General features: G+C 47.8%; 1 protein-coding gene across 6 annotated transcripts in view; it reads right to left on the bottom strand.

Moving 5' to 3' along the window:
• mad1l1 (mitotic arrest deficient 1 like 1) overlaps window positions 1-25,000 on the bottom strand; it is a 139,301-nt gene that overhangs the window by 47,771 nt on the left and 66,530 nt on the right. For all 6 annotated transcript variants that reach the window (XM_088302540.1, XM_088302534.1, XM_088302537.1 and 3 more), the window contains one exon: window positions 310-450. In XM_088302540.1, coding sequence (XP_088158666.1) covers window positions 310-450 — 141 coding nt within the window. The remainder of the gene's footprint in view (window positions 1-309; window positions 451-25,000) is intronic.

Here is a 25,000-nt window from a genome sequence, read left to right on the forward strand (position 1 = left end):
AATGCCGATATTCGTCAAAATGCTGATATATGCCAATAATCGAGCTATCCCGACAGGAGGCTTTGAGTAATGGTGCCATTGACACTGCATGCATCGAAAAAGTTTAAAAAAGGCAAAACACAGGGCAAAACCAGGCTGTTTCTACTACAATGGAAAAGGGGCTTTAGAAGGTGCAAGGATTTTTGTAACCATTTTAAGGCATGACAGAAAGCGCTCAAAAAAATTGGTAATTCGTTTCTATGATCAAAGAAACAAAAAAACAACTGCGATTAAGTTCCCCAACGATCTGAAATGGCAACTGCCACACACCTCCATCTCTGTGTTGAGGTTCTGCGTCTTGTGCAGCACTTCCTCTGCCTCTTTCAGACGCTTGCCGAGCTGCGGAGAGTGCTCGGCAGGGGCCAGCTCGCTGTCGTACGACTCCAAGATGGAGCGCATGCCATCGCGTTCCTGCAATACACACATGCACACGCACCCGCACACATATTAACCTCCTGGGAACTCTCATTCTAGACAAGGTCTTAACTTTACAGTATTTCTGACATGTAACATTTGTGAAGGAAAATGAAGTGTGTCTCATTATTTGCTGACTAAGAGAAGAGGAGCCTCAGATGAGATTGAGACTTTTCTTCTGCCGGTGCTTCCTTCTGAATGACCTTCCATTAAATATTAGGCAAGCCTCCTCTCTGTCCATATATAAAACACGTTTGAAGACATATTTATATTCTTTGTCTTTAGACCCAACATGATACTGTCACTATTGTGATGTTTTCTTGTGTTTATTGTATATGTACTATTATCATTAATTTGTGTTTTGATTTACTGCATTCACTTTCTTTGCTGATGAATTATAGCTATTTCATGTGCATGTATGTATATGTTATTATATGTATATGTATGTAAAGTGGTTTGTTACAGCTCCATTTGTTGTGAAATGTGCTTTGTAAATAAAGTAGCATTGTATTGTATTGTATTTCCCTGCCTGGCCTGCCACTTTTAGCAGTTGGCGCGTGACAGAAAGTCGGGTGACAAGAGACACTTTATTCCTCCTCACGTGGGACTCTTAACGGGAAACGATGAAGAGGGTGGAAATCAAAGCCCGTCTTCTCCAGACACATGACGTGTCGCTGCCTCGTCTCTCGCAACTCACATATGAGGGGTTGCTTTGTGTGTATGTGAACCGATTCATTGTAAAAAGTATCCCTTTATTCATTGTAAAAAAAATCCCTCCCATTTTTTGTACATGTATATAATTTTTCATATTTGAGAATTTATTTTTTTGTTTTTATGCAAATACTTTTTTTAATAGAAAAAACAAAGCATTGGATTTGACTCACACAAACTAAGTCACACAAAACAGCATCTCAATAGCCTTTCAAAGGGATCAAATTGGAGTAATATTAGAAATATAAAATGCCAACAAAGTGCAAATGAAATGAGTCAAAATAATGGGCTGTCATATGGAGGTAGTTATGGTTACTAAGAGAAGTTCAGTAATCACCGGTGAGCGTGACTGCTTACATATACATATATATATTGAAGGATTCTATTACGATTACTGGCATTATTTTAAACACATGCGGGACAGAATGTCGATAATTAAAGTTGGCAGGTTCATATTTACGTTCCCCCTGGAGACTCCCTCGTTCTGCTGGGGGACTTCAATGCTCACGTGGGTAATGACAGTGAGACCTGGAAGGGCGTGATTGGGAGGAATGGCCCCCCCAATCTGAACCCGAGCGGTGTACTGTTACTAGACTTCTGTGCTCGTCATGGATTGTCGATAACGAACACCATGTTCAAACATAAGGGTGTTCATATGTGCACTTGGCACCCAGGACACCCTTGGCCGCAGTGCGATGATCGACTTTGTAGTCATGTCATCGGATTTGCGGCCGCATGTTTTGGACACTCGGGTGAAGAGAGGGGCGGAGCTGTCAACTGATCACCACCTGGTGGTGAGTTGGCTCCGATGGTGGCAGACTCAAGCGTATTGTGAGGGTCTGCTGGGAACGCTTGGCAGAATCCCCTGTCAGAAAGAGTTTCAACTCCCACCTCCGGCAGAACTTTGCCCACGTACCGGGGGAGGCGGGGCACATTGAGTCTGAGTGGACCATGTTTTGTGCCTCCATTGTTGAGGCAGCCGATCGAAGCTGTGGACGTAAGGTGGTCGGTGCCTGTCGTGGCGGCAACCCCCGAACCCACTGGTGGACACCGGCGGTAAGGGATGCTGTCAGGCTGAAGAAGGAGTCCTATCGGGCCTTTCTGGCCTGTGGGACTCCGGAGGCAGCTGACAGGTACCGACTGGCCAAGCGGAATGCGGCTTCGGTGGTTGCCGAAGCAAAAACTCGGGCGTGGGAGGAGTTCGGTGAGGACATGGAAAACGACTTCGAGACGGCTTCGAAGAAATTCTGGTCCACCATCCGTCGTCTCAGGAGAGGGAAGCAGTGCACCACCAACACTATCTATAGTGGAGATGGGGTGCTGCTGACCTCGACTCGGGACGTTGTGAGTCGGTGGGGAGAATACTTCGAAGACCTCCTCAATTCTACCGACACGCCTTCCTTTGAGGAAGCAGAGCCTGAAGACTCCGTGGTGGACTCACCTATCTCAGGGGCTGAAGTAACCGAGGTGGTTAACAAGCTCCTCGGTGGCAAGGCCCCGGGGGTGGATGAGATCCGCCCGGAGTTCCTTAGGGCTCTGGAAGTTGTGGGGCTGTCATGGTTGACACGCCTCTACAACATTGCGTGGACTTCGGGGACAGTGCCTCTGGATTGGCAGACCGGGGTGGTGGTCCCCCTTTTTACGAAGGGGGACCGGAGGGTGTGTTCCAATTATAGAGGAATCACACTCCTCAGCCTCCCTGGTAAGGTCTACTCAGGGGTATTGGAGAGGAGGGTCCGTCGGGAGGTTGAATCTCAGATCCAAGAGCAGCAGTGCGGTTTTCGTCCTGGCCGTGGAACAGTGGACCAGCTCTACACTCTCTACAGGGTCCTTGAGGGTGCATGGGAGTTCGCCCAACCAGTCTACATGTGTTTTCTGGACTTGGAGAAGGCGTTCGACCGTGTCCCACGGGGAGTTCTGTGGAGCGTGCTTCGGGAGTATGGGGTACCGAGCCCCTTGATACGGGCAGTTGGGTCCCTGTACCACCGATGTCAGAGTTTGGTCCGCATTACCGGCAGTAAGTCGGATTCGTTTCCAGTGAGGGTTGGACTCCGCCAAGGCTGCCCTTTGTCACCGATTCTGTTCATAATTTTTATGGACAGAATTTCTAGGCGCAGTGGGGGCGATGAGGGGATGCGGTTTGGTGACCTCAGTATTTCAGCTCTGCTTTTTGCATATGATGTGGTACTGTTGGCTTCGTCAAGCCGTAATCTCCAACTGTCATTGGAGCAGTTCGCAGTCGAGTGTGAAGCGGTTGGGATGAAGATCAACGCCTCTAAATCTGAGACCATGGTCCTCAGTCGGAAAAGGGTGGAGTGCCCTCTCCAGGTCGGGGAGGAGATCCTGCCCCAAGTGGAGGAGTTTAAGTATCTTGGGGTCTTGTTTACGAGTGAGGGGAGGATGGAGCGAGAGATCGACAGGTGGATCGGTGCAGCCTCCGCTGTGATGCGGACGCTGTATCGGTCTGTCGTGGTGAAGAGGGAGCTGAGCCAGAAGGCAAAGCTCTCAATTTACCGGTCGATCTTCGTTCCTACCCTCACCTATGGTCACGAGCTGTGGGTCGCGACTGAAAGAACAAGATCTCGGATACAAGCGGCCGAAATGAGATTCCTCTGCAGGGTGTCTGGGCTCTCCCTTAGAGATAGGGTGAGAAGCTCGGCCATCCGGGAGGGACTCAGTGTCGAGCCGCTGCTCCTCCACGTAGAGAGGAGCCAGATGAGGTGGCTCGGGCATCTGTTTAGGATGCCTCCTGGACGCCTCAATGGCGAGGTGTTCCGGGCATGTCCCACCGGCAGGAGGCCCAGAGGACGACCCAGGACACGCTGGAGAGACTACGTCTCCCGGCTGGCCTGGGAACGCCTGGGCATCCCTCCGGCAGAGCTGGAAGATGTGGCTGGGGAGCAGGAAGTCTGGGCTTCCCTGCTGAAGCTGCTGCCCCCGCGACCCGACCCCGGATAAGCGGCGGATAATGGATGGATGGAGGTTCATATTTAATGAACATTTTCAACATTGATGAAACAAGAAGCATTTATCAAATGAAACTAGAAGCACGGGTCACAAGAATGACTGGGATTGTAGTCCTGATGTTTACTGATTTATTATATTATTCTCATATGCTATATTTATAGTACTTAGTTTAAATGTGTGAACTTTATTGAAATTCTCAGTAGTGAGAATAGATTTGCGCACATAGCATTTCCATGAGCTGCCCTCACATTCACAGCACTTCATGGACAAATACGACGAAGCACATTCTCCACATTGGCTGTAGCGATGCAAACATACCAAATTGGGCACTGGAGGACTCACACAGACGCTATCAAAAGAAAAACACATTCCGAAAGACATAACAATTGGAGATCGGAGCACATGCACTTACGCATACACACACACAGATATATACGTACACCTGCACATACACGCGCGTGCACACAGACACGGACACATACACCTGCACATACACATGCACAAACGCAGGCACATATACATACACCTGCACCTACACATGCACACACATACACTTGCACATACACACACACACATGCACATCGACAAGATTACAGAAGAATGCCAACGGAGAGAGAGACAGAGGGACGGGCCGCCGGAGAAGGCCAGCATTGGCGTGCCAGTCTACGGGACCAGACGGGAATCGACCATCATCAACTATCCAGACGATGACTAACCTGGGGAAGACCTTCCCTTGGACGTGGACCTGTGACGTGGGAGGGAGCGAGGACGACCGATACAACCGATGCAACCTACATTACCCTTGACATAAAAAAAAACCCTATAAAAACTGGAGCTGGGCTGAAAGATGGCGCGCATTTTTCGACTGTGCTCGCCCGAGTGCAGTTTCTCGTGAGATTAAGAAAAAGCTGCCCAGATATCTGTCTTTGTACTATTTCCTGAACTCCAGAAATTGAAGAAACTAAATATCGGAACTCTAATCAGTTGTTGAGTCTTTATTTGACCCTTTTCTTCTTGTGTACAAAAAAACGAACACGCATTGGAGTAAGTTTGGCTTTTAAGGTTAATTTACTAAATACTTCTCATTTCCACGGTGACCCAACTCCAACATTTTGGTGACCCCGACGTGATTATCTCAAGGAGGGAGTCCTTGCGGCTTGTTCTTCACACTCTACAATATTCCAGGCATGGACAATCAGAACAAAGGTAAGGGAGAGCCTGTTTATTCAAAGTCTCCTGATTTGTTATATTGTAATATTGTAGAGTGGAAAGACGTGGTTGATTATTAGACCGTTAAATATTGTCAGTGTTTATGGATATATTGTTTCTGGAATTCAAGAATGGTTGCATGATTTGTATATACAGTGAACCCTCGCTACTTCGCGCTTCACCTTTTGCGGCTTCAGTGCTTCGCGGGTCTAAAAAATATTCGAGGGCATTGTAGTTTCGGCGAGCGGCACGAGGGGGCGCTGGAGCGGTTAGACGGCCGGCGTGCGCCGAAGAGGAGAGTGGACGAAGAAGAGAGTGGACGAAGAAGAGCACGTTCCCCCGGGCACGATTTGGGGCGACGTTTCGCGCGGTTCGGACCGTACCAGAGCTCCGGAGGAGGCCGGCGTGCGTGGCAGTTAAGCCGTAGAGGAACAACTTCCGCCCGGGCACGAGCGCGGCGACATTTCGCTTCGCTCGGGACCGTGCGAGAGCTCCGGAGGAGGCCGGCCGGCTTGCGTGGCAGTTAAGCCAAAGAAGAACAACTTCCGCCCGGGCACTAGCGCGGCGACATTTCGCTTCGCTCGGGACCGTGCGAGAGCTCCAGAGGAGACCGGCCGGCGTGCGTGGCAGTTAAGCCGAAGAGGAACAACTTCTGCCCGGGCATGAGCGGAGCGCGAGGCTGTCAGTTATGAATGAATAAATGAATAAATGAAGAATGCCACCTTTCATTTCACAGGGCACACTGGACGGCGTACCAGCAGGTAAAAGTCGAAGTAATTAAATAAATACAAAAAGAAGTAATTGAATAAATACAAAAATAATGGCTGGGGAATAAAAAAATAATAAGTTTTAATAATAATTTGTTTTGTTTTTTTGTTATAACATGAATTTCACTCTCTCTCTCTCTCTCTACCCGTATATATATATATATATATATATATATATATATATATATATATATATATATATATATATATATATACACACACGGGTAGAGAGAGAGAGTGAAAAAAAAAAAATATATATATATATATTTTTTGATTTTTTTATTTAAGCATTTTTGAAGGTGCGCCGCTACTTCGCACTTTTTTTTTTTAAGCATTCTTGAAGGTGCGCCGCTACTTCGCGGATTTTCAGTTTTCGCGGGTGGTCTCGGTCCCCATTAACCGCGATAACAGGGTTCACTGTATGTAGAACTAGTAAGAGTGGAAGCGTACGCAGGTGAAATAAGTAGGGGCTATTGTTGCTGGCAGGCAATGGAAAGTAGTACCCGGAGTCAATATATGGGGGACTGCTGCTCTGGCAGTCGAAGAAGGGGATGCACAGCTGACTAGCAGAACGTGTGCACGGCGGTCCCAATAAAGTGACACTCAGTAACGCTATATAAGTTGACTGAGGCTGGGAAAGATTTGATCTTTCGGATCGCCATTATCTGTCGCTGCAGAGGCATACAAGAGGGAGGGAAGTGCGCAGCTGACGAGCTGATGCACTTCAACCTCGAAAGAGCGCTCGGTCACGGTATTGGTGGTTGACCGAGGCGTGGGACGAGTGAATCGTTCCAGTTGCTGGAATATGCAATCAATAGTTACATTTTAAGGTGTTCTGATATTGTTGACAGTTTGTGGATATATCTTGATATTCACTCGCTCTGTTCTGTGTTTGTGTTGTTGCCTGTGTGTGTAAATTGTGACGTGTACTTGTTGTGCAATTGTCTATAAGTTGTGTCTGTCTCATGGCGATTTGTGGCCGTTGCTGTGCGTTGTTGTTGTTTATCATGTTTAGAATTCCAGGGTCTGTCTTTTGTTTTGCTCAATTGATGGGCATGTTTAGTAGTAGGGGGTGTAATAAAAAGTAGAGTGTTAATGTCTGGTGAGTGAGGATAAAAAGGAGAGAGTGGGGTTGTGTCCCACACTCACAACAAAATATGCTGAAAGTAACGTGTTTGGTGCAAACAATATAGCACGTGAAAGTTTGAGCGATTCAGTGAGTGAATGCAACGAGTCGTTAGACCCTGAAGCCGGACAGGGGGAAACCTAACGGTCATAAGATAAACTGCCTGATTGCTTGGAGTGAATGAATAATGAAGTTGTGGTTATTTTGTTAGTCCAGAGAGGAGAATCCAAAACAGGGAAAATTTGTGATAAGATGGACCTTGTTCTGGTAAGAGTTCCACACTGCTTGAGTTGTAGTTGATTAAATATGGGAAAATGATGGGAGTGTAAAAATCCGATTGGTATAAAATTTCGGGGGATGATTACCAATGAAATTACGGGAGAGGATTGGCGATGAAATCACTTGAGGTGAAAAGTATATGAAACCGAAACACAAAGGCTTTATTGAGCAATGCGTCTCGCTGACGTAAGAAATTTGACTATGGGGAAACCCTGAGTTGATTAGGAAATCGAAATGAAAAAAGTCAACTGGTTGTTGAGACATTAGCATACATTTGTGGTCTATCATGTATTTCAGGGGGGTTTCCAGGCAAAAAGAAAATGGCAAAAGTTATTGCAGTTTATAAAAATTTATGATTTTTTTAGCCAAACTACAGGCCAATGGCTGTAATGTAAGATATTCGAGAAATTGTTTAAAATTAGGTCAGACAAATCTATAGAGCGATACAATATTTAGAAGTACGCACTCCACATCGGGGTACGTATGGAATTAACGGAACTGTATTAGATAAGTACATTTTGAAAGTGTTTTTGTTTACCTTAAAAGGTAATATATGGATTGGTAATATTGGATTGGATATATGGATATATATGTTATGCAGAGTAAAAGATAAACTGGATAAGAAAGCACTGTATCAGGCATCACCAGATGGTGGACCGCGGTCCGGATCCGGACCGACAGATGGTTCGGACCGGACCCATGACCAATGTATGATGATCTTTTTTCAAGGGCGCATTCGCAAACATTGATGCTGCAATTCTAGTTAATACGGAAAAGGCGTCACTGATTTGAGCCAATCAAATCTTTTGTTTACGATCCACTGCCAATTGCGCAACAGACCGGCAAAGAGTGCTGCTGACAGTTTGCCGTGCTAAAAAGTTCGCAAGTTTGTTTTAATTGTTTAATTGTTTTAAATGAATGGACGGATAAATTTAGTTGCGTTCTGGCTGCAGCAGATTCAAAACCAGGGTGCATTATAGGCTCTGAAACCGTCGCAACATTGCGAAGCGCCACCTACGAAACAAAGCACCGCCCTTTTGTGCAACATTATCCGCTGAAGTTTGAGGTCAGCGCAGGCAAAAACATCGAACTTCGAGTGCAGTACAACAGATTTTTAAATTTTTGTTTACAGCCCAGCGGCATGCAAACGAATGTTCACTAAAAGTATCATGGATTTTGGAGAAACATAAAAAACATTAAAAAAACATTCGGTGATGGGGAAGTTGTCAAGGAGTGCTTAAAGGCGGTTGCACAAACATCATTTAAAGGAAATAACAAAACCCAGATGTGTGAAATCTACCAAATCCCAATGGCCCTGACTCCGTTCCAACCCAGATTTAAGTCACTGGCAGGGCAGTCACAAACTCATTTTTTCTCATTAAGAGAAGTTTAAAAAATATTCAAAAGGAAAGGTGGTGTCAAAGCTAATTTTGAATTAGTTTTTCATGAGGACAGCCGTTTTTATTGATTATGTACTGAACATGTCAACCTGTGTGGATATTTAGGTTTTCCGTTTTTTCTTTAGGCTGATAACTCAATGCTTAGCACTTGATATATTTCTGCAGGAGATATTTTACTGTTTTTTTTCTGCAAGTGGCGCCCTTAAATTCCTGGAGCCACATTTTCTTGAATGTGAAAACGCCTTATATTTGTCTGACTGGCAAAGGTGTTTCATGGGAACATTGCTAAATATTTAGTATATAAGTGTGCTCTGTTGAAAATGACTAAATATTGAAACTACCGTATTTTCGCAGTCATAAGGCGCACTTTAAAGTCACAAAAATTCCCCTTAACAAACAAAGCGCCCTGTCAGTCGATGCGTCCATTAAATGGACAAAGTACCACTCACGTCCATCAGCCCTTGTCATCAACGAGCTGTTGGAAGTGCATGTTAGCACACCCTGCTGGGCAAAGAGTGAGTTGTTCATGCTTACAATCGACCGTGACAAATACACTATCTGACTATAATGTTTGGGTGATGGTGTTGGAAAAAGCTGGACAAAGGGCAGCTGTCCACAATGTTTTAGTCTGTCTTATCATTTATGTTATTGCAAGCAAGAAACGTCCCAGGTTTAGACAACAGACAAAAAGTCCAAAGCATAACAGCACATCTCTTTAGACAGCCATGCAAATCTCTCTAAACAGCTATGGGATTGTGGGTCTCTGCTCCCAGAATGCATTGCTTGAATTAGCTAAGGCTGAGTGGCTTTTGTGTTATTTTCATTTTTTTTGGGTATATTGATGGCATGAGAGATACATGTTTGTGTTAATCTTATTTCTATGTTTCATTGTTTGCTTGTATGATGAGTTTTTTATTTTTTTTTTAAACCGTGACTCTAAGGAGTGTGGTAAGCAGCCAAGTCCCTCCCCTGACGTTGCTTTGTAGGCTATTGCCAATGCACCTAATATTTGCCTGAGCCATTGTCAATGTCAGCTATTGTCAATAGAGACTTGGCGTCTGCTGCAACAATGGGGTGATTGCTTATGTTATTGGGGCATAGTAGGCTGCTATCGGCTGTGTCAGTGTGGGCAGCTCTGCCAAGTTCATGCTATGCTAACAGCAGCTGTGCTATCGTCATGTCAGGCGGTGCGTCCAGTATATGTTACAAAGACAGAAATAGCGCCCTCAACAGGTGTTGCGCCCTTTGACACGGCGCGTCTTTTGGGTGCGAAAATACGGTATGTAAAAATATGAACATAGGCTAGACATGAATGGAAGTTGGACTTTGGTTCGGACCTTTGAATTGGAAAATTTTTAGTCGTGGACCTCTGTGACTTTTAATTGAATACCTCTGCACTATATATATCGATATTTAATATAACGTTATGAGTGTTCCATATATGACCCATTGGATTGACACATGGGGAAGGCCTGCAAAGCATACAGGCAGTCAATTTTTACTTTACAAAAAGGGGCCATAAAATAATTAGTAGAAAGCAATATCGAGAACCAACAAATCCACTATTTTTGCAATTAAAATGAATAGGATTTCATGAATTAACAGATGATAGTGTTGTCCAATTTATACTCAAATACACACCAAACGATGCAAATCATTAGTTAAGCCATTTTGAAACGCTGATACCCTCAGTCGGAATTTGATCCTTGCATGCCTGACATGTTGCAGAAGACTAACATGTTGGAAAATGTCTATTTTTAATGTTATTATAGAGGAATTTCTCTCATGAGTTTAACCGTTCTTGTGTCCCTCTTGTGTTGTTCCAGTTTTGTTATATTATTGATTGAATGAATTGATTGAGCTCACTTTGCTTGTGGCTTGGTGCTCGGCTTGGCTGGTTAGCATGTGGCTGCGTCCATGCAGAGTGGAGTCGAATACTGTTCTGAATATTACAGTTTGAAAACTGACAAGTTTAAGACTACTTATTTTGAGACTTTTGTCATTGATATGGGCCAACTATTATTTTAGTACTTTTCTAAATCTGGGCACGTAAAATGTTCCTGTTCTATTGGCAGATAATATTATTTATTTTACTTATGATTTTTCTGAGTTAATATTTTTTCCCTTAATAATTCCAGACAAATAGGAGTGGAAAACACTGAGGCCCTGAGTGGCCCGTGGCCCCTATGTTTGTTTCCATACAACCCATCCCTTCACAGCCCAGTTTTGTCTCTTTTCTTGACGCTCCTCTCCTCGTTTCACTGTGTGTCTGTGTTCCCTTTGGCTGATAAACATAGCTGGTAGTTTGGTCTACTATAGTTTTGTTTACTTTCGTTGCTGCCTACTCTCTGTAGGTTATTGTTAATTTGATTCTTCTTATAATGTTGCATGAAGTACATTTTTTAGGGATCCATTGGCATAAATAAAGGTCAATAAAGGAATTTGTGTTCCCCATAGAAAAATATGAGCCTTGATTGGGTCAAAGTGACGTCATACTGCAGGTTCCTTGCAAGATTGAGGTGTCACCCGCTGTTAAGGACTTTTTAGTGACATAAGCACTGGCCACTTATATAGCTCCTGATAAGACCTGTTAAATTTGTAGAATTAATTAGTCTTATAGAAAACGAACGTCTTTGCTCGGAGGCGTGCACCTAAACATCAACTCAAAGCATTAAGACCCTTTTCGATTTCCCTGCCCCTGACTCTCTCATGCCCTCTCTCTCTCTCTTTTTCTCTCACTCTGTGTGTGCGGGCGAGTTGGGATTTAAAAAATTTTTTGGACATAAAGAATATACAACTTAATTGATATAGCGCATTTTACTTTCCATATCAGGTAATAAAGTAATTAATAGATAAGATAAATATAAATTAGCAGGGAATTAGAACACAAACTAAAACACTAAAACATACAAGAGACACCTGAAGAACAGCAGAACAGCGCCAGTCTTACTAAAATTTAAAATTTTAAGCAAAGGGATTATGGTTTTGGGATAGGTTTTAATTGAAATATTCTAGGATCATGTTGAAAGAAAATCCTTAGAACGGGAAATATCTAGCAATTGGAGATTGGTTTACCAAATATAAAGTTGGATTAAATAGTTCTGTAGATGATTTATTAACTGATGTGTATTAAATGTGACAAAGATAGACGACAGACGTTTTATGACTGTATGACGCGAACCCTGACATGACAGCATTCCATAAATACCAGACTGCTAACATCCGCATCTATGAGGCGTTTGACGTCACAGGTGCAGGATCGTCAGCTACGTCCAGAAGGAACAGGAGAAACTACATCATGGGGACTGAATGGGAAAATCAACAATCACACAGTGGTAAACTTTGGCATACGCTGGCTGAATTGAGGCAAAATTAAGGATCTGCCAGCACAAATTTCAGTGTAATCAAGGCGGACGCGCCGAAGGAGGGGTCTCTGTGTGGAATTGGAAAGTATCTTTTTGGTGAATGAAAGTGTGAAAGAAAAAGTGTTTGTATGTATATGTGTTTTGAGTGAATGTTTAAGGGACGGGCCTCAGGAAAGAAACCTGATTGAGGGCACCGGCAAGCCCTTACAGCACGTAGGATGCAATGGGCGGACAGGCCTGATCAACCTGAATCCCTATTGCACTCCCAAGACAGATTGAACTACCGTATTTTCGCACCCATAAGGCTCACTTTAAAGTCCTGAAAGCCGTCCAAAAAAGCCAGGGCGCCTTTTGAGGTGGAGCGCCCACTGTGTGCACCAAATGCGCCGCTGGGCTGACGGCGAACATTAACTGCCTGCACACCGCTTATATAGCGAGAGAAGGCGGGCGTGGCTCACGACAGCAGGGGGGCGTGAGAGGGGATCGATGGGTGTGGACAACAGGCGGACGTGAGAGGGGAGATGGGTGTGAATGACAACAGGCGGACGTGAGAGGGGAGACAACACAACACAACACAAAGGCACGCCCTCAGTGCAAAGCAGCCCGATGCCCCTATATATACCAGGTGCAACACGTTGCTTAGGCAATTGATCAGTAAAAATGGCATCACTGAAGAGACATTCCTACGAAGCACAGTTCAAGCTATACGCTACGCCATTGTTTATGGGAATCGAGCAGCTGCGAGGGAATTAAAGATCAACGAATCCATGGTTCGCAAGTGGAGGAAGCAGGAAGACAGACTTCGCCAAGTCAAGAAAACTACACTGAGTTTTCGTGGATGCAAGGCAAGATGGCCCGTGTTGGAAGACCAGCTCGAGCAATGGATTGCTTCTCGGAGAGAAGCGTATCTACAATCACCATTTGACAGAGGGAAATAGTGCTTGCTGGCGAATTGAACATCGAACACTTCCAAGGAGGGGCGTCTTGGTGTTTTCGTTTTATGAAACGGCGCCATCTATCCATCCGGGCAAAGACGACCGTCGCGCAGCAACTCCCAGAGGATTACAAGGAGAAGATGGTCGCCTTCCGCTCTTACTGCAGCGACAAGATTGCCGACAAACGTATCCAGCCCAGCCACATCACCAACATGGACGAGGTGCCGCTGACTTTCGACATCCCGGTGAACCGCACTGTGGAGAAGAAGGGGCTCAGCACGGTAGCAATCCGCACAACGGGGCACGAGAAGTCGGCTTTTACTGTTGTGCTAGCTTGCCATGCTAACGGACAAAAATTGCCACCTATGGTGATTTTTAAGCGGAAGACGCTGCCTAAAGAGAAGTTTCCTGCCGGCGTTATCGTCAAGGCCAATCAAAAGGGCTGGATGGACGAGGACAAAATGAGAGAGTGGCTGAGTGAGGTGTACGTAAAGAGACCCGGTGGTTTTTTCCACGCGTCACCGTCGCTGTTGGTCTGTGACTCCATGCGTACCTGTGCCGGAGCTTAGAGGACTGTATGTGTTTCACCTTAGGGGTGTTGCGGATGCCTTTACTACTTACTTGAATCTACCTAATTACTCAAACCGAATTAACTCAATCCAACTGTGGTGTAGAGAGAGCAAGAGGAAACCAGATTCAACACTTAACACAATTTATTACAACCAAATAATTGAATAATCTTCACTTTATATAACCAAATATAGCAACCTAAATTTAGTTGGGCGCCCAAATTAATATTACTAAATGTTCTGGCCAACGTTGCCGCGGTTACTGATATTGAGGAGGAGAAACTGCTCCTCCGCTGGCGAGTGAGCGAGTGCACCTGCTTGTCGAATGGTCGGGAGGAGTCCAAATGGCGAGGGTGGGTGGCTGCCGCGATGACGGTGGATCCGGAAGACGCTGCCCAGTCCAGTTAATGCTCACAGTCCACCGCTGTTGACTGCGACACACCGCTAATGGCTTCGGGTGTCCTCTTCTCCGTCGAGTGAGCCAGCCTAGCTTGCCAACTCACGCTCGATGTCTCGACCGGCTGCCGTGCTGAGAACGCGCTTTCTCCTCTCGAAGCGTGTTCACAGTCTCCTGATTGCGGTCACACACTCGCCGTGGTCTCGCCGACCAACTCCTCACTTAAACTTTATCCGTGGCGTCTCACTCAACTTCTCCGTATTCGTAAAATGTCTCTCAAAAGTTTAACTCGCCGCGCGCGCAGTAACATTCTGTGCACTGTACACTCTCGCGAGACATACGGGAAACACAATCACAGTAAACTGCCGCAAAACAAACTAGTGCCTATTTAAACAGGTGAATTAAAGGCAGTAAACAAAATACAGGAAATTATATTAAACAAACTCCCATATATTAAACAAACATGCCCTCTTAACCCCTTACAAATCGCAGACCCTTCAGTACAGCCGCCCCCTGATTTGCGGCGCAAATCAGCAACTCCTAAATGAGGGTCTGCAGTCGAGTTGTCAGTCAGTCAAGTCAGGCGCGTCAGAGTCAGAGTAATGGGGTAGCTGGATGAGACGTGCCACTGGTCTGTGGTAAGTTCTTCCTCCAATGTCTACGACCGCTGAGCGTACTCTCCCGTCGTCGCCTTTCATTACTTTCTTCACCCGTCCGATGAGCCAGCGAGCACGGGGGAGTGCCTGATCCACGAGCATGACCGGGGTTCCTGGTTCTAGGTTGCCTCTTTCCTTGAGCCACTTGCGACGGCTTTGCAGTGATGGGAGATACTCCGTAGTGAACCTCTTCCAAAATTGGTCGGCTAAGGCCTGACTATACCTCCATTGTCTCCTGCCGATGATCTCAGTGGATGCATATACCGCAAGGGGGAGGGCTGCGTCTCGCCGCCCCATCAGAAGGCTGTTTGGGGTTATGGGGTCGAGATCGGCCACATCGCTGCTGACGTACCCCAGGGGCTTGGAGTTCAGTATTGCTTCGATTTCTACCAGCACGGTGTTGAAGACTTCTGATTTGGGAACCTGAGCTCCGAGCACAGCGTTGAGGGCAGACTTTACGGACCTAACTTCTCTCTCCCACGCTCCACCAAAGTGGGGTGCATTTGGAGGGTTGTAACAGAAATTGACCTGCTGGCTGGCCAACTCCTTCTTCAACTCCTCACTCATCTGGTTGTAGCTCTTGAGGAGCTCAGCTTCTCCTCCACGGAAATTCGTTCCGTGATCAGACCAGAGGGTATGGGGTCGCCCTCTCCTTCCAGTGAATCGACGAAACGACTGGAGGAAACTGTCTGCTGTCATTTCAGCTAACACCTCGAGATGGACAGCTCTCGTGGTGAGGCATTTGAAAACGATTCCCCATCTTTTAGCAGTTCCTCTCCCAACTTCCGCTCTGACGGAAAATGGCCCGAAACAGTCCATGCCCGTGTTGTAGAAGGGCGCTTCATGGAGGCGGAGGCGGCACGGTGGAAGGTCAGCCATCCGTGGCATGATAGGCAGAGCTCTCAGTTTCTGGCAGCCTGTACATGACCGTTGGTATCGTCGCACAGCCTCCCGGCCACGAAGAATCCAAAACCTCCTCCTGATCTCAGCAAAGAGCCGCTCTGCTCCAGGATGAAACAGCTTGGTGTCATAGTGGCGGATCACCAGGTGGGTCACTGGATGTTTCGAAGGGAGTAGGATGGGGTGTTTACTGTCCTCTGTGAGGCCCTGAGCCCGTCGCAGACGGCCTCCGACACGTATAACGCCGTCATTGTCTAGCTCAGGGGCCAGTAGTCTCAGCTTACTATCTCGTGGGAGCTCTACTTTGCGTTCGAGGCATGCCATCTCTATCGAGAAAACTTCCCGTTGCACCCTCTGCAGCAACATAATCTCGGCGGCGGCGTAGTCGTCCGCGCTGAGTGGGGTTGCGTCTCCCATGTCTGGGTTCCTATGGTGGAAGGTGCGTTCTTGGAGCTCCTCTAAGGTATGGCAGTCTTCAACCTTTGGACCATTGGTTGGAGTGTCTTGGAGTCCGGTGAGACCACAGAAGATGGATTTCTTTAATTCCGCCTCGACCTCTGCGGTATCCGGATTTGGGGGAGGAGGCCACTCGCTTTCTGGCTCTCGGAGGAAATCCGGTCCTCGGTGGAAGATGTTGGGACAGGCCAATTGCTCGAGAGTTGCACCTCTGGTGATGAGGTCCGCCGGGTTCACATTGGTTCCTACATAACGCCAGCAGCTGGTGCCCACAAGTTCTTGGATCTCCGTCACGCGAGTTCCTACAAAGACTTTATATTTACATGAGGTCGACTGAATCCAGTGGATGACGGTTGTGGAATCGGACCACATCCAAACCTCATACAGTGGCAGGTGAAGCTCGTCCTTTAGCAATTTTCCCATCTGAGCTCCACTTAGAGCAGCGCAGAGCTCCAGTCTGGGGATTGATTGTTGCCTTTTGGGCGCAACTCTTGAGCGCGCGAGAATGAAGGAGACGTGAACTGTACCATCAGGCTCTTCCACGCGCAGATATGCCACGGCACCGTATGCCATCTCGGATGCATCACAGAACACGTGGAGGGAGATCTTGCTGCTGGTCAGACTCACGCTCTGTGGAAAGTAGCTCCTGGTAAACTCAATCCGTTGGAGGGTGGGGAGCTCTTCCGCCCATTCCTTCCACTTCGCCCTAAGCGGTTCAGGTAGGGGGTCATCCCATCCCCTCTTCTCTGTCCAAAGCTCTCTGACCAGAATCTTGGCACGGGTTGTGTAGGGGTTGATGTGACCTAACGGGTCATATTGACTTGCCAGTGTACTATAGATTGACCTCATGGTGACGTAGTGACGAGGTTCGATCTTCTTGAGTCGGTAGCACAGTTTGTCGGATTTGAAGCGCCATAGGAGACCCAGCGTCATCTCTTGGGCATTGTCACTGGACTGAGACACCCATGTCTCACTACTGTCGGACTTCGCTTCTTCTGGGAGGTCTCGGATGACCTCAGGGTCATTACTGGCCCACTGGCGGACATCAAAGCCAGCAGTGGCCAGGAAGGTGCGCAGATCATGCACCAGCTGGCGGGCCTCTTCTGCAGTCTCCACGCTATGGAGGCAGTTATCCACATAAAAGCTGTGGTGGACAACATCTGAGACCCCTGGGGGTGCGGTGCTGCTGTCGACGTGACGCTGCAGGGCATAGGTGGCGCAACATGGGCTACAGGTTGTCCCGAAGGGCAGCACCTCCCATTGATAGATGGACGGTTCTGAGTCGTCCGGGTTTGTTCTCCACAGGAACCTCATGAGTGGTTTGTCTTCGTCGAGCAGACAGACCTGGTGAAACATACGCTTTATGTCACCACTGACTGCGGTCTTGTGCCTTCGGAAGCGCACCATGACGCCAAGGAGAGGAGGGGTTAGAGTAGGGCCGGGCAGGAGGTGGAGATTCAGGTTTTGCTGGCGTACTTGGAAGCTGCAGTTGAAAACCACTCTGTTCTTTCCATTGTGTTCAACATTGTGGTGGGGAAGGTACCATGACTCAGCACTCCTTTCTGCCTCAGTAGGTTCCAACTTTCTGACCAGTCCCGACTCAATGAGTTTGTGCATCTCCTCAGCATAGGCGGTAGCTGTGTCAGGGTCCCTTTTTAGTCTTCGTTCGGTGCTAAGCAGGCACGGCATTACTATGCTGGGAGGAACCTTGAAGATTGGCATGGGCTCTCTTCTCAAGAGCGGCGTAGCAAATCTAAGGACACCACGCACACAAACACGCTTGGTTTTCGATTGGAGAAGATCCATAGCACTCTTGTCTTCCTTGGAGCGAGTGTGCATTTTCTCATTCTTGTATGGAGTGACGTCCATCTGCCACAATTTCTGGACGTTCTCCAGCAGTGCCCCGTCTTCATGTCTGGCTCCTATGTAGAGGCAGTGGGTCTGACGGGTCTTCCTATTTTTCAGGCTGATGGGACCCTGGAGTGTCCAACCCAAGGGGGTCTGCAGAGCAACTGGACATCCAGGTGGACCCTTAATGATGTGCTTGGGTAATGTGAGATGCACGTTATCAGAGCCGAGCAGGAGGGTGGGCTTCACCTCTTTTGTAGAGTCAATCCCCAGGTTACAGAGATGAGGGTACCTCTTCATTAGGACCTCCATGGGGTAGCCGTACTGGGAGAGGCACAACTGGGCTGCAGTAAACACGTGACTCACTTTGTACGCATCCTTCGGTCGTCCGACCGGTGAGATGGTAAGGGCCACACTCTCTCCACTAATGGTTGTGTGCCCTGGTTGGACGGTGAGGAGACCCATCTCCTCTTTGTGGCCCCTGAGTCCTAACGCGATGGCAGCCTCATGCATTAGCAGAGTGCGCTCTGAGCCATCATCAATAATCGCGTAGGTCTCCAGGGTCTTGTCACGGTGTCGAATGACCACTGGCACCATTTTCAACAGCACGCGGGGATTGCAACCCCTGGTGGGGCCCACATAGTAGGTGCGGATCCCTTCTGGTGGCTCACTTTGGGCTTCCACGACGTCAGGGTTAGCTTTGACCTCTATGATGTTGAGGTCGTGGAGGGCTGTGAGGTGGGTCTTTCCACATCCGGTCCGTCTGCAGGGTCCCTTCAGGGTGCAGTCCTTCGCAAGGTGTTCACAGGCGCACTTCCAGCACCGTTTATTGTCTAATATCCACTGTTTCTTCTCCTCCGTAGTCTTCTCCTTGAATACGGGACAGTTGTCTAGCCAGTGGGTCTCGGTACAGCACTGACACTGGGGAGGAGGTTTCTTCCCTCCTTTCTTTGAGGAGCCACCCTGTTTTGCTTTCAAGGGCTCTTGTTGCACCTTAACTGGGGTTTCAGCGATGGTCGTTAGTACGTGGGTGGATCGTCCCCTTTTGCTTGAGTTTCGGTCAGACTTGTCTCGTCCACTGCACTTCTCACCTTCACGCTTGGGGAGGCGGATGTGCCTCATCTCAGATTTCAGGAAGTCAGAGAACTCTACTAGGTTAGAGAGTGGTTGGTTGGGGTAGAGACGTTCATGTTCCCGCCGGAACCTTTCTTCCCTCTCCTTTGGAATCTTCCTCACAAAGCGTTCAACATTGGAGCCTGCATGTAGTTCTCTATGACCAGCGGCTCCCTGGAACTTCAGCATGCTCACCAGAGCCTGTATCTTCAGGGAGTATGCGTCCAGGGCCTGGTCATCCTTAATGTCTGCCATTTCTCCCAGCTCATAGAGCTCATCCAATATGTGGTCCCACGGGCGTCCCCAACGCTCGTCTAGAGCCTGAATGGAGGAAGTGTAGGGAGTGGGGGAGTAGGCATTGGCTGTGCAAATGAGCTTCGCTGCTGGTAACTTGCAGTGCATGGACAGCTCAAGGAACTTCTGCTGCTCACTGTGGTTGGCGCCACCCAAGAGGAACTCAAGGCACATTCTCATGTCGTGATACTGGCTTCTAGAATCATCTTTAAAGAATGGGATGGCGCTCCCTGGAGGGCGTTGTGGGAGTGGGTCATAACTGAGGGCCACTGGGGGATTGAGCTGGCCAGAGGTCTGATGAGGATCTACTGGTGGTGAGGAGGGGATGGCACCGTGACTTGATGCCTGACACGCTTCTCGCAGGTGAACCAGTCGGCTTTCTAGGTCTTCTGAGTCAACCTGGACCTTTGTTAGGGGTCTGTGAGTCCTCACAGGCAACTCCTCTCTTCTATGCTGGCAGCGCGTGGGTGAGTTATCCCTGCTGGATGCTCTTGACGTTTGCCTGGAGGTAGAAGCAAATTGTAGTTGTGCGGCTGCGAGCCGAGTGTTCTCCAAGGTTTGGGCTGCTGCTCGATCGCGCTCCCTCTCCAATGCTTCCGCAGCTCTCCTTTCTCGATCGAGTGCATCCTGCCTGAATCGCTCCTCTCTTATGAGTGCGTCTGCCCGTTGTTGTTGCAGGAGTTGGGCTAGGAATTCCGAGCCTGTGCTTCGAATACTTGATTTGCTTGAGTGATGGCTGCCACGGCTTCGTTGGGATGAGCAGGAACCTCTGCTGGGGGGCCTACCATATTTGTGGGTGTCTTGGAAGAACTCGCCTGGTTGGAAGTGATTGAAATCTTCCCCTTTGTGTGGCTTTACACAGTGAGATGGGTTGGATGATTGGCTGGATTCTGAATCGGTGTCTTCTGAGTCACTCTCCTCCCTTTCTTCCTTCCTAGACCTACTTTGGTTGGCAGTATTCAGTGGCAAAGGATCAGTAGAGGTTAGTCTGGGGTTACTAGTCTGGCCTGCCATCTTTTGTTGCCCATCCTCTTCAGGCAGCAGGGAAGCGTCAGCTAATTTTGCATTAGTAGTCGTATCTGCCTGCGGTGAGGCTGTAGCACCCTCTACTAACTGGGGTGTGTCTACAGTCGGTGTGGTATTAAAGTCCACTACTGTCGGGTCAGCTGGTGTGTTTAGCACATGCCGATTGCTGTCTGGTGTACTAATGACATAGTCATCTAGTCTCAAGGGCTTTCTACGCTCTCTAACAGCACGTGTCTTCACTTCAGCAGGGTAAATAAGACTTTTTGCTGGAGACCTTTCGCTCTCTCTAGACATCCTTAAGTCTGATCGAATCCGGCTCGAAGGGCCAGATTTTGTGCCGGAGCTTAGAGGACTGTATGTGTTTCACCTTAGGGGTGTTGCGGATGCCTTTACTACTTACTTGAATCTACCTAATTACTCAAACCGAATTAACTCAATCCAACTGTGGTGTAGAGAGAGCAAGAGGAAACCAGATTCAACACTTAACACAATTTATTACAACCAAATAATTGAATAATCTTCACTTTATATAACCAAATATAGCAACCTAAATTTAGTTGGGCGCCCAAATTAATATTACTAAATGTTCTGGCCAACGTTGCCGCGGTTACTGATATTGAGGAGGAGAAACTGCTCCTCCGCTGGCGAGTGAGCGAGTGCACCTGCTTGTCGAATGGTCGGGAGGAGTCCAAATGGCGAGGGTGGGTGGCTGCCGCGATGACGGTGGATCCGGAAGACGCTGCCCAGTCCAGTTAATGCTCACAGTCCACCGCTGTTGACTGCGACACACCGCTAATGGCTTCGGGTGTCCTCTTCTCCGTCGAGTGAGCCAGCCTAGCTTGCCAACTCACGCTCGATGTCTCGACCGGCTGCCGTGCTGAGAACGCGCTTTCTCCTCTCGAAGCGTGTTCACAGTCTCCTGATTGCGGTCACACACTCGCCGTGGTCTCGCCGACCAACTCCTCACTTAAACTTTATCCGTGGCGTCTCACTCAACTTCTCCGTATTCGTAAAATGTCTCTCAAAAGTTTAACTCGCCGCGCGCGCAGTAACATTCTGTGCACTGTACACTCTCGCGAGACATACGGGAAACACAATCACAGTAAACTGCCGCAAAACAAACTAGTGCCTATTTAAACAGGTGAATTAAAGGCAGTAAACAAAATACAGGAAATTATATTAAACAAACTCCCATATATTAAACAAACATGCCCTCTTAACCCCTTACAAATCGCAGACCCTTCAGTACAGTACCCATCTGACAGCCGCTGTGAAAAACCAAGTCACGCATATGAACTCAAAGCTTGCCATCATCCCGGGAGGCTTGACAAAGGAACTCCAACCACTCGACATTAGTATAAACAGGGCGTTCAAAGTGAAGTTGCGTGCTGCGTGGGAGCGATGGATGGCGGAGTGCGAACACAGCTTCACAAAGACTGGGAGACAGCGAAGAGCAAGTTATGCCACAATTTGCGAGTGGATTGTAGCTGCTTGGACGAACGTGTCTGCTAGCTCTATTGTAAGAGCTTTCGCGAAAGCCGGCATTACATCTGGGGAGCCGCTCAGCAGCGACACAGAATCGGACAATGACGAGAGGGAACCTGGCGCGTTTGAGGGAGAATTTGCCCAACTATTTCTATCTGATACGGAAGACGATGATTTTGAAGGATTTGTGGATGACTGATCAATATTAATGTGAGTACCTTGTTAAATAAAATACAACCAAACTCAGTTTTGCTCCTGTTGCCTTATTAAAAACAGCTAGCCACGCTAGCCGTGCTATCTTCTGTTTTAGTGTGCATGCATGTAAACTAAGGTATTGTATGGTAGGCTGGGAGGCGGAATTTTGCTAGGCCTACACTCTTATGCTATTCAGTTGATTTGGGGTGATAGTTTTAGTTTTGATGTAACACCGTGACCGCACATCGTTTGTTGATTAGTGACTTGCTCACACCGGCATTGTGTCGGCATCCCATCTGAGGGGCTGCGCCGCAGCGAGACGGCAACGCAGCGAGATGGCGACGCAGCGAGACTGCTCGGTTGCTCGGTTCTGTTAGCGCCCAATGAGACGGCGCGTTCTATCTATGTAACAAATACAGAAATAGCACCCTCCACTGGTACTGCGCCCTTTGACTCGGCGCGTCTTTTGGGTGCGAAAATACGGTAATTAAATTCAAGCATCAAGTGAATGATTGATTGACGTTATTACACAAAATTTATGCAAAACTGAAAGTTTCAGAAGGGAGGTAATTTACCCCTTCTCGCTTGCAAGTGCCACTCCTCCAGTTCTCTCCACAGGTTTGAGGTGACATGTGACCGGTGAGACCAGAAGGCCGGAGAACGCTTCAAATAGCGTCTCATCATGCCCATCCCGGAGGTTCTCCTCAACAAGGAGGGAGATATAAGATATTCTAATTTAGGGTCCACAAAACAGATCAAGATATAGTTGTTGCTTTAGCCTGCTCATGTGCCCCGCAAGTTTTATTATTATTCACATTGGGTGCGCAACTAGATAATACACACCCAGTCCAGGATAGGGCAACATTTTGTTGTATTGTTTAGACTTTTCCACCACAGCAGTGATACTTTAAGTTAATTTCAGTTAAGGGGGCGGTGGCGCTGTTTTTATGAAAAAATTACTCACTTAACACAAGGGTAGGTTCTCCGTAGGGGGAATGCCAGAGTTACATTCGGGACAAAATTTACTTGTCAGGAACTGTCCTTACTTGAGGCCGGGGCCAGACCTACAGACCAGCATGGCGGTCACCAGCTGAATGGGGACACCTCAGGTGAGATTGGCCGTGCTGTGCATCAGATATTTCTGGCCCCGTTGGGGCCGATGTTGCTGTGTCTTTCAGGTGGGGAAGGTGGAGGCAGGCCTGGTCTATGTGGCCAGGGCGAGACGTGAATGGAGTGAGACTTCTGGCAGTGACCCATCCAATAATGTCATCATTACACAGCTGTTCCAATTGGCCGTCCTCAGGACATGTCCTTCCGGTTACGGACATCATGTGAAACAGTCCATCAATGAGAAAATGCTAATCAGTCTAAGTAGAAGAATTTTTTTTTTTTTTACATCATTTTGCACGACATCAGAAAAGGAAAATATGGGATTGGATGAAGGAGCGTTACTAAAAATTGTTGTACTTGCAGGTTCAGGTGGCCAAGAGGGCTAAAAAATATATTGGAAAAAAAAAAAAAAAGGGGGGGAGGGCAGCTAATGCAGGAGCATGCAGCCCCCATTGCACCTCCGCCTTCTGCTTCTGCTGCTCCTCGGCAAGGTTCGGGTGACGCGGTGCCACAGCAAGCTGGCTGTCCATACCAGGCCGGTCAACGAGGTCGGGATTGCGGTAACAGAGGTAGGGGTGGTTATAGACAGGGGTTGTGAATGGGGTGTGCTCTTGCTGCGGGGTGTGGGGTCACTGGGTGATAAGCAGTCCATACCGAGCCACTTCCTGGAATCTGCCATCCTGTGGTCCAGTGCCATACCTGTCACAAAGAGCTCCACCAGCGCAGGGGGCACCACCATACCCACTCCTCCAACTATGCATGCATTGCCTCCCAATGCACTTTTGACACCAACCTGCTGGTACCCCATTCCACAATAGGGGGCCTGCGGAGCTTCAGCATACGAGGACTGGCAGGTCCCAGCATTCTCAGGACGGGGGATGGACAACAGTTTGTCGATGGTGCTTGATACTGGAGCGAGCTATTGACTGTGCACATCCGTTGGGGGGAGCATATGTGGTGCTCTCCTCCATTGCAGTGGCTGAACTGAAACATCTGAGGGCAGCTCTGAAACCTGGTTCTCCATCCTCCCGCGGTGGGTATGCCCTGTTCCTGCTCTGGTCTGAGTGGTGTAGCAACCTCCACCCATTCAATTCACCAATTGACCCAGTACATTGTACACTGTACATATGATCGCACATATGATTTGGTTTATCAAAATGCATTCATCCAAATTTAGTCAGGAGTACATCTTACATTAGGATTATATATTTGTTATGTCTACCGGCGTTGCCTCGCATGCGTGCCTTGTCCCTGAGCAGCGGAAATGGTATGAATTGTTTACTTTCACCGAGCCACAAATCACATTGATTGATGCGCGTCTTCATACTATAGAGCTAGGCCCCATAGTTGTTGAATACTCCGCGTCAGGATATCATATTTCAACACCCACTACAAATTCTTCGGTTTTGGGAACATCACTAAATTTCAAAATCTCACAAGACGGGTCACTCGGGAGAGGTAGCTCTGTGTGCGTCTCTGCCGGAGGGGTTGTGGACACTTGACCCGACTGATTTCGGGCTCTGGTCCACAGCTCCCCCAGTTGTTTTACTGTCTCTACACCCTCCCCCAGTTGACAGAATCAGAGTTGGCACGGCCTGGAGGTGGACGGAGGCATTCGGGAGACAATAGGAGGTGAAGACTGCAGCGGTCTTGGAAAGCGCCTATTCATCCCGTAAAAAATGGTTTAATTTGGTATCTGCGTAATTATAGTTTGGGATTTTTATTATTATTATTTTTTT

The sequence above is a fragment of the Idiotropiscis lumnitzeri genome, chromosome 8, assembly GCF_059441095.1.
Source record: "Idiotropiscis lumnitzeri isolate Australia: NSW breed Sydney's pygmy pipehorse chromosome 8, RoL_Ilum_1.0, whole genome shotgun sequence".
NCBI lineage: Eukaryota > Metazoa > Chordata > Actinopteri > Syngnathiformes > Syngnathidae > Idiotropiscis > Idiotropiscis lumnitzeri.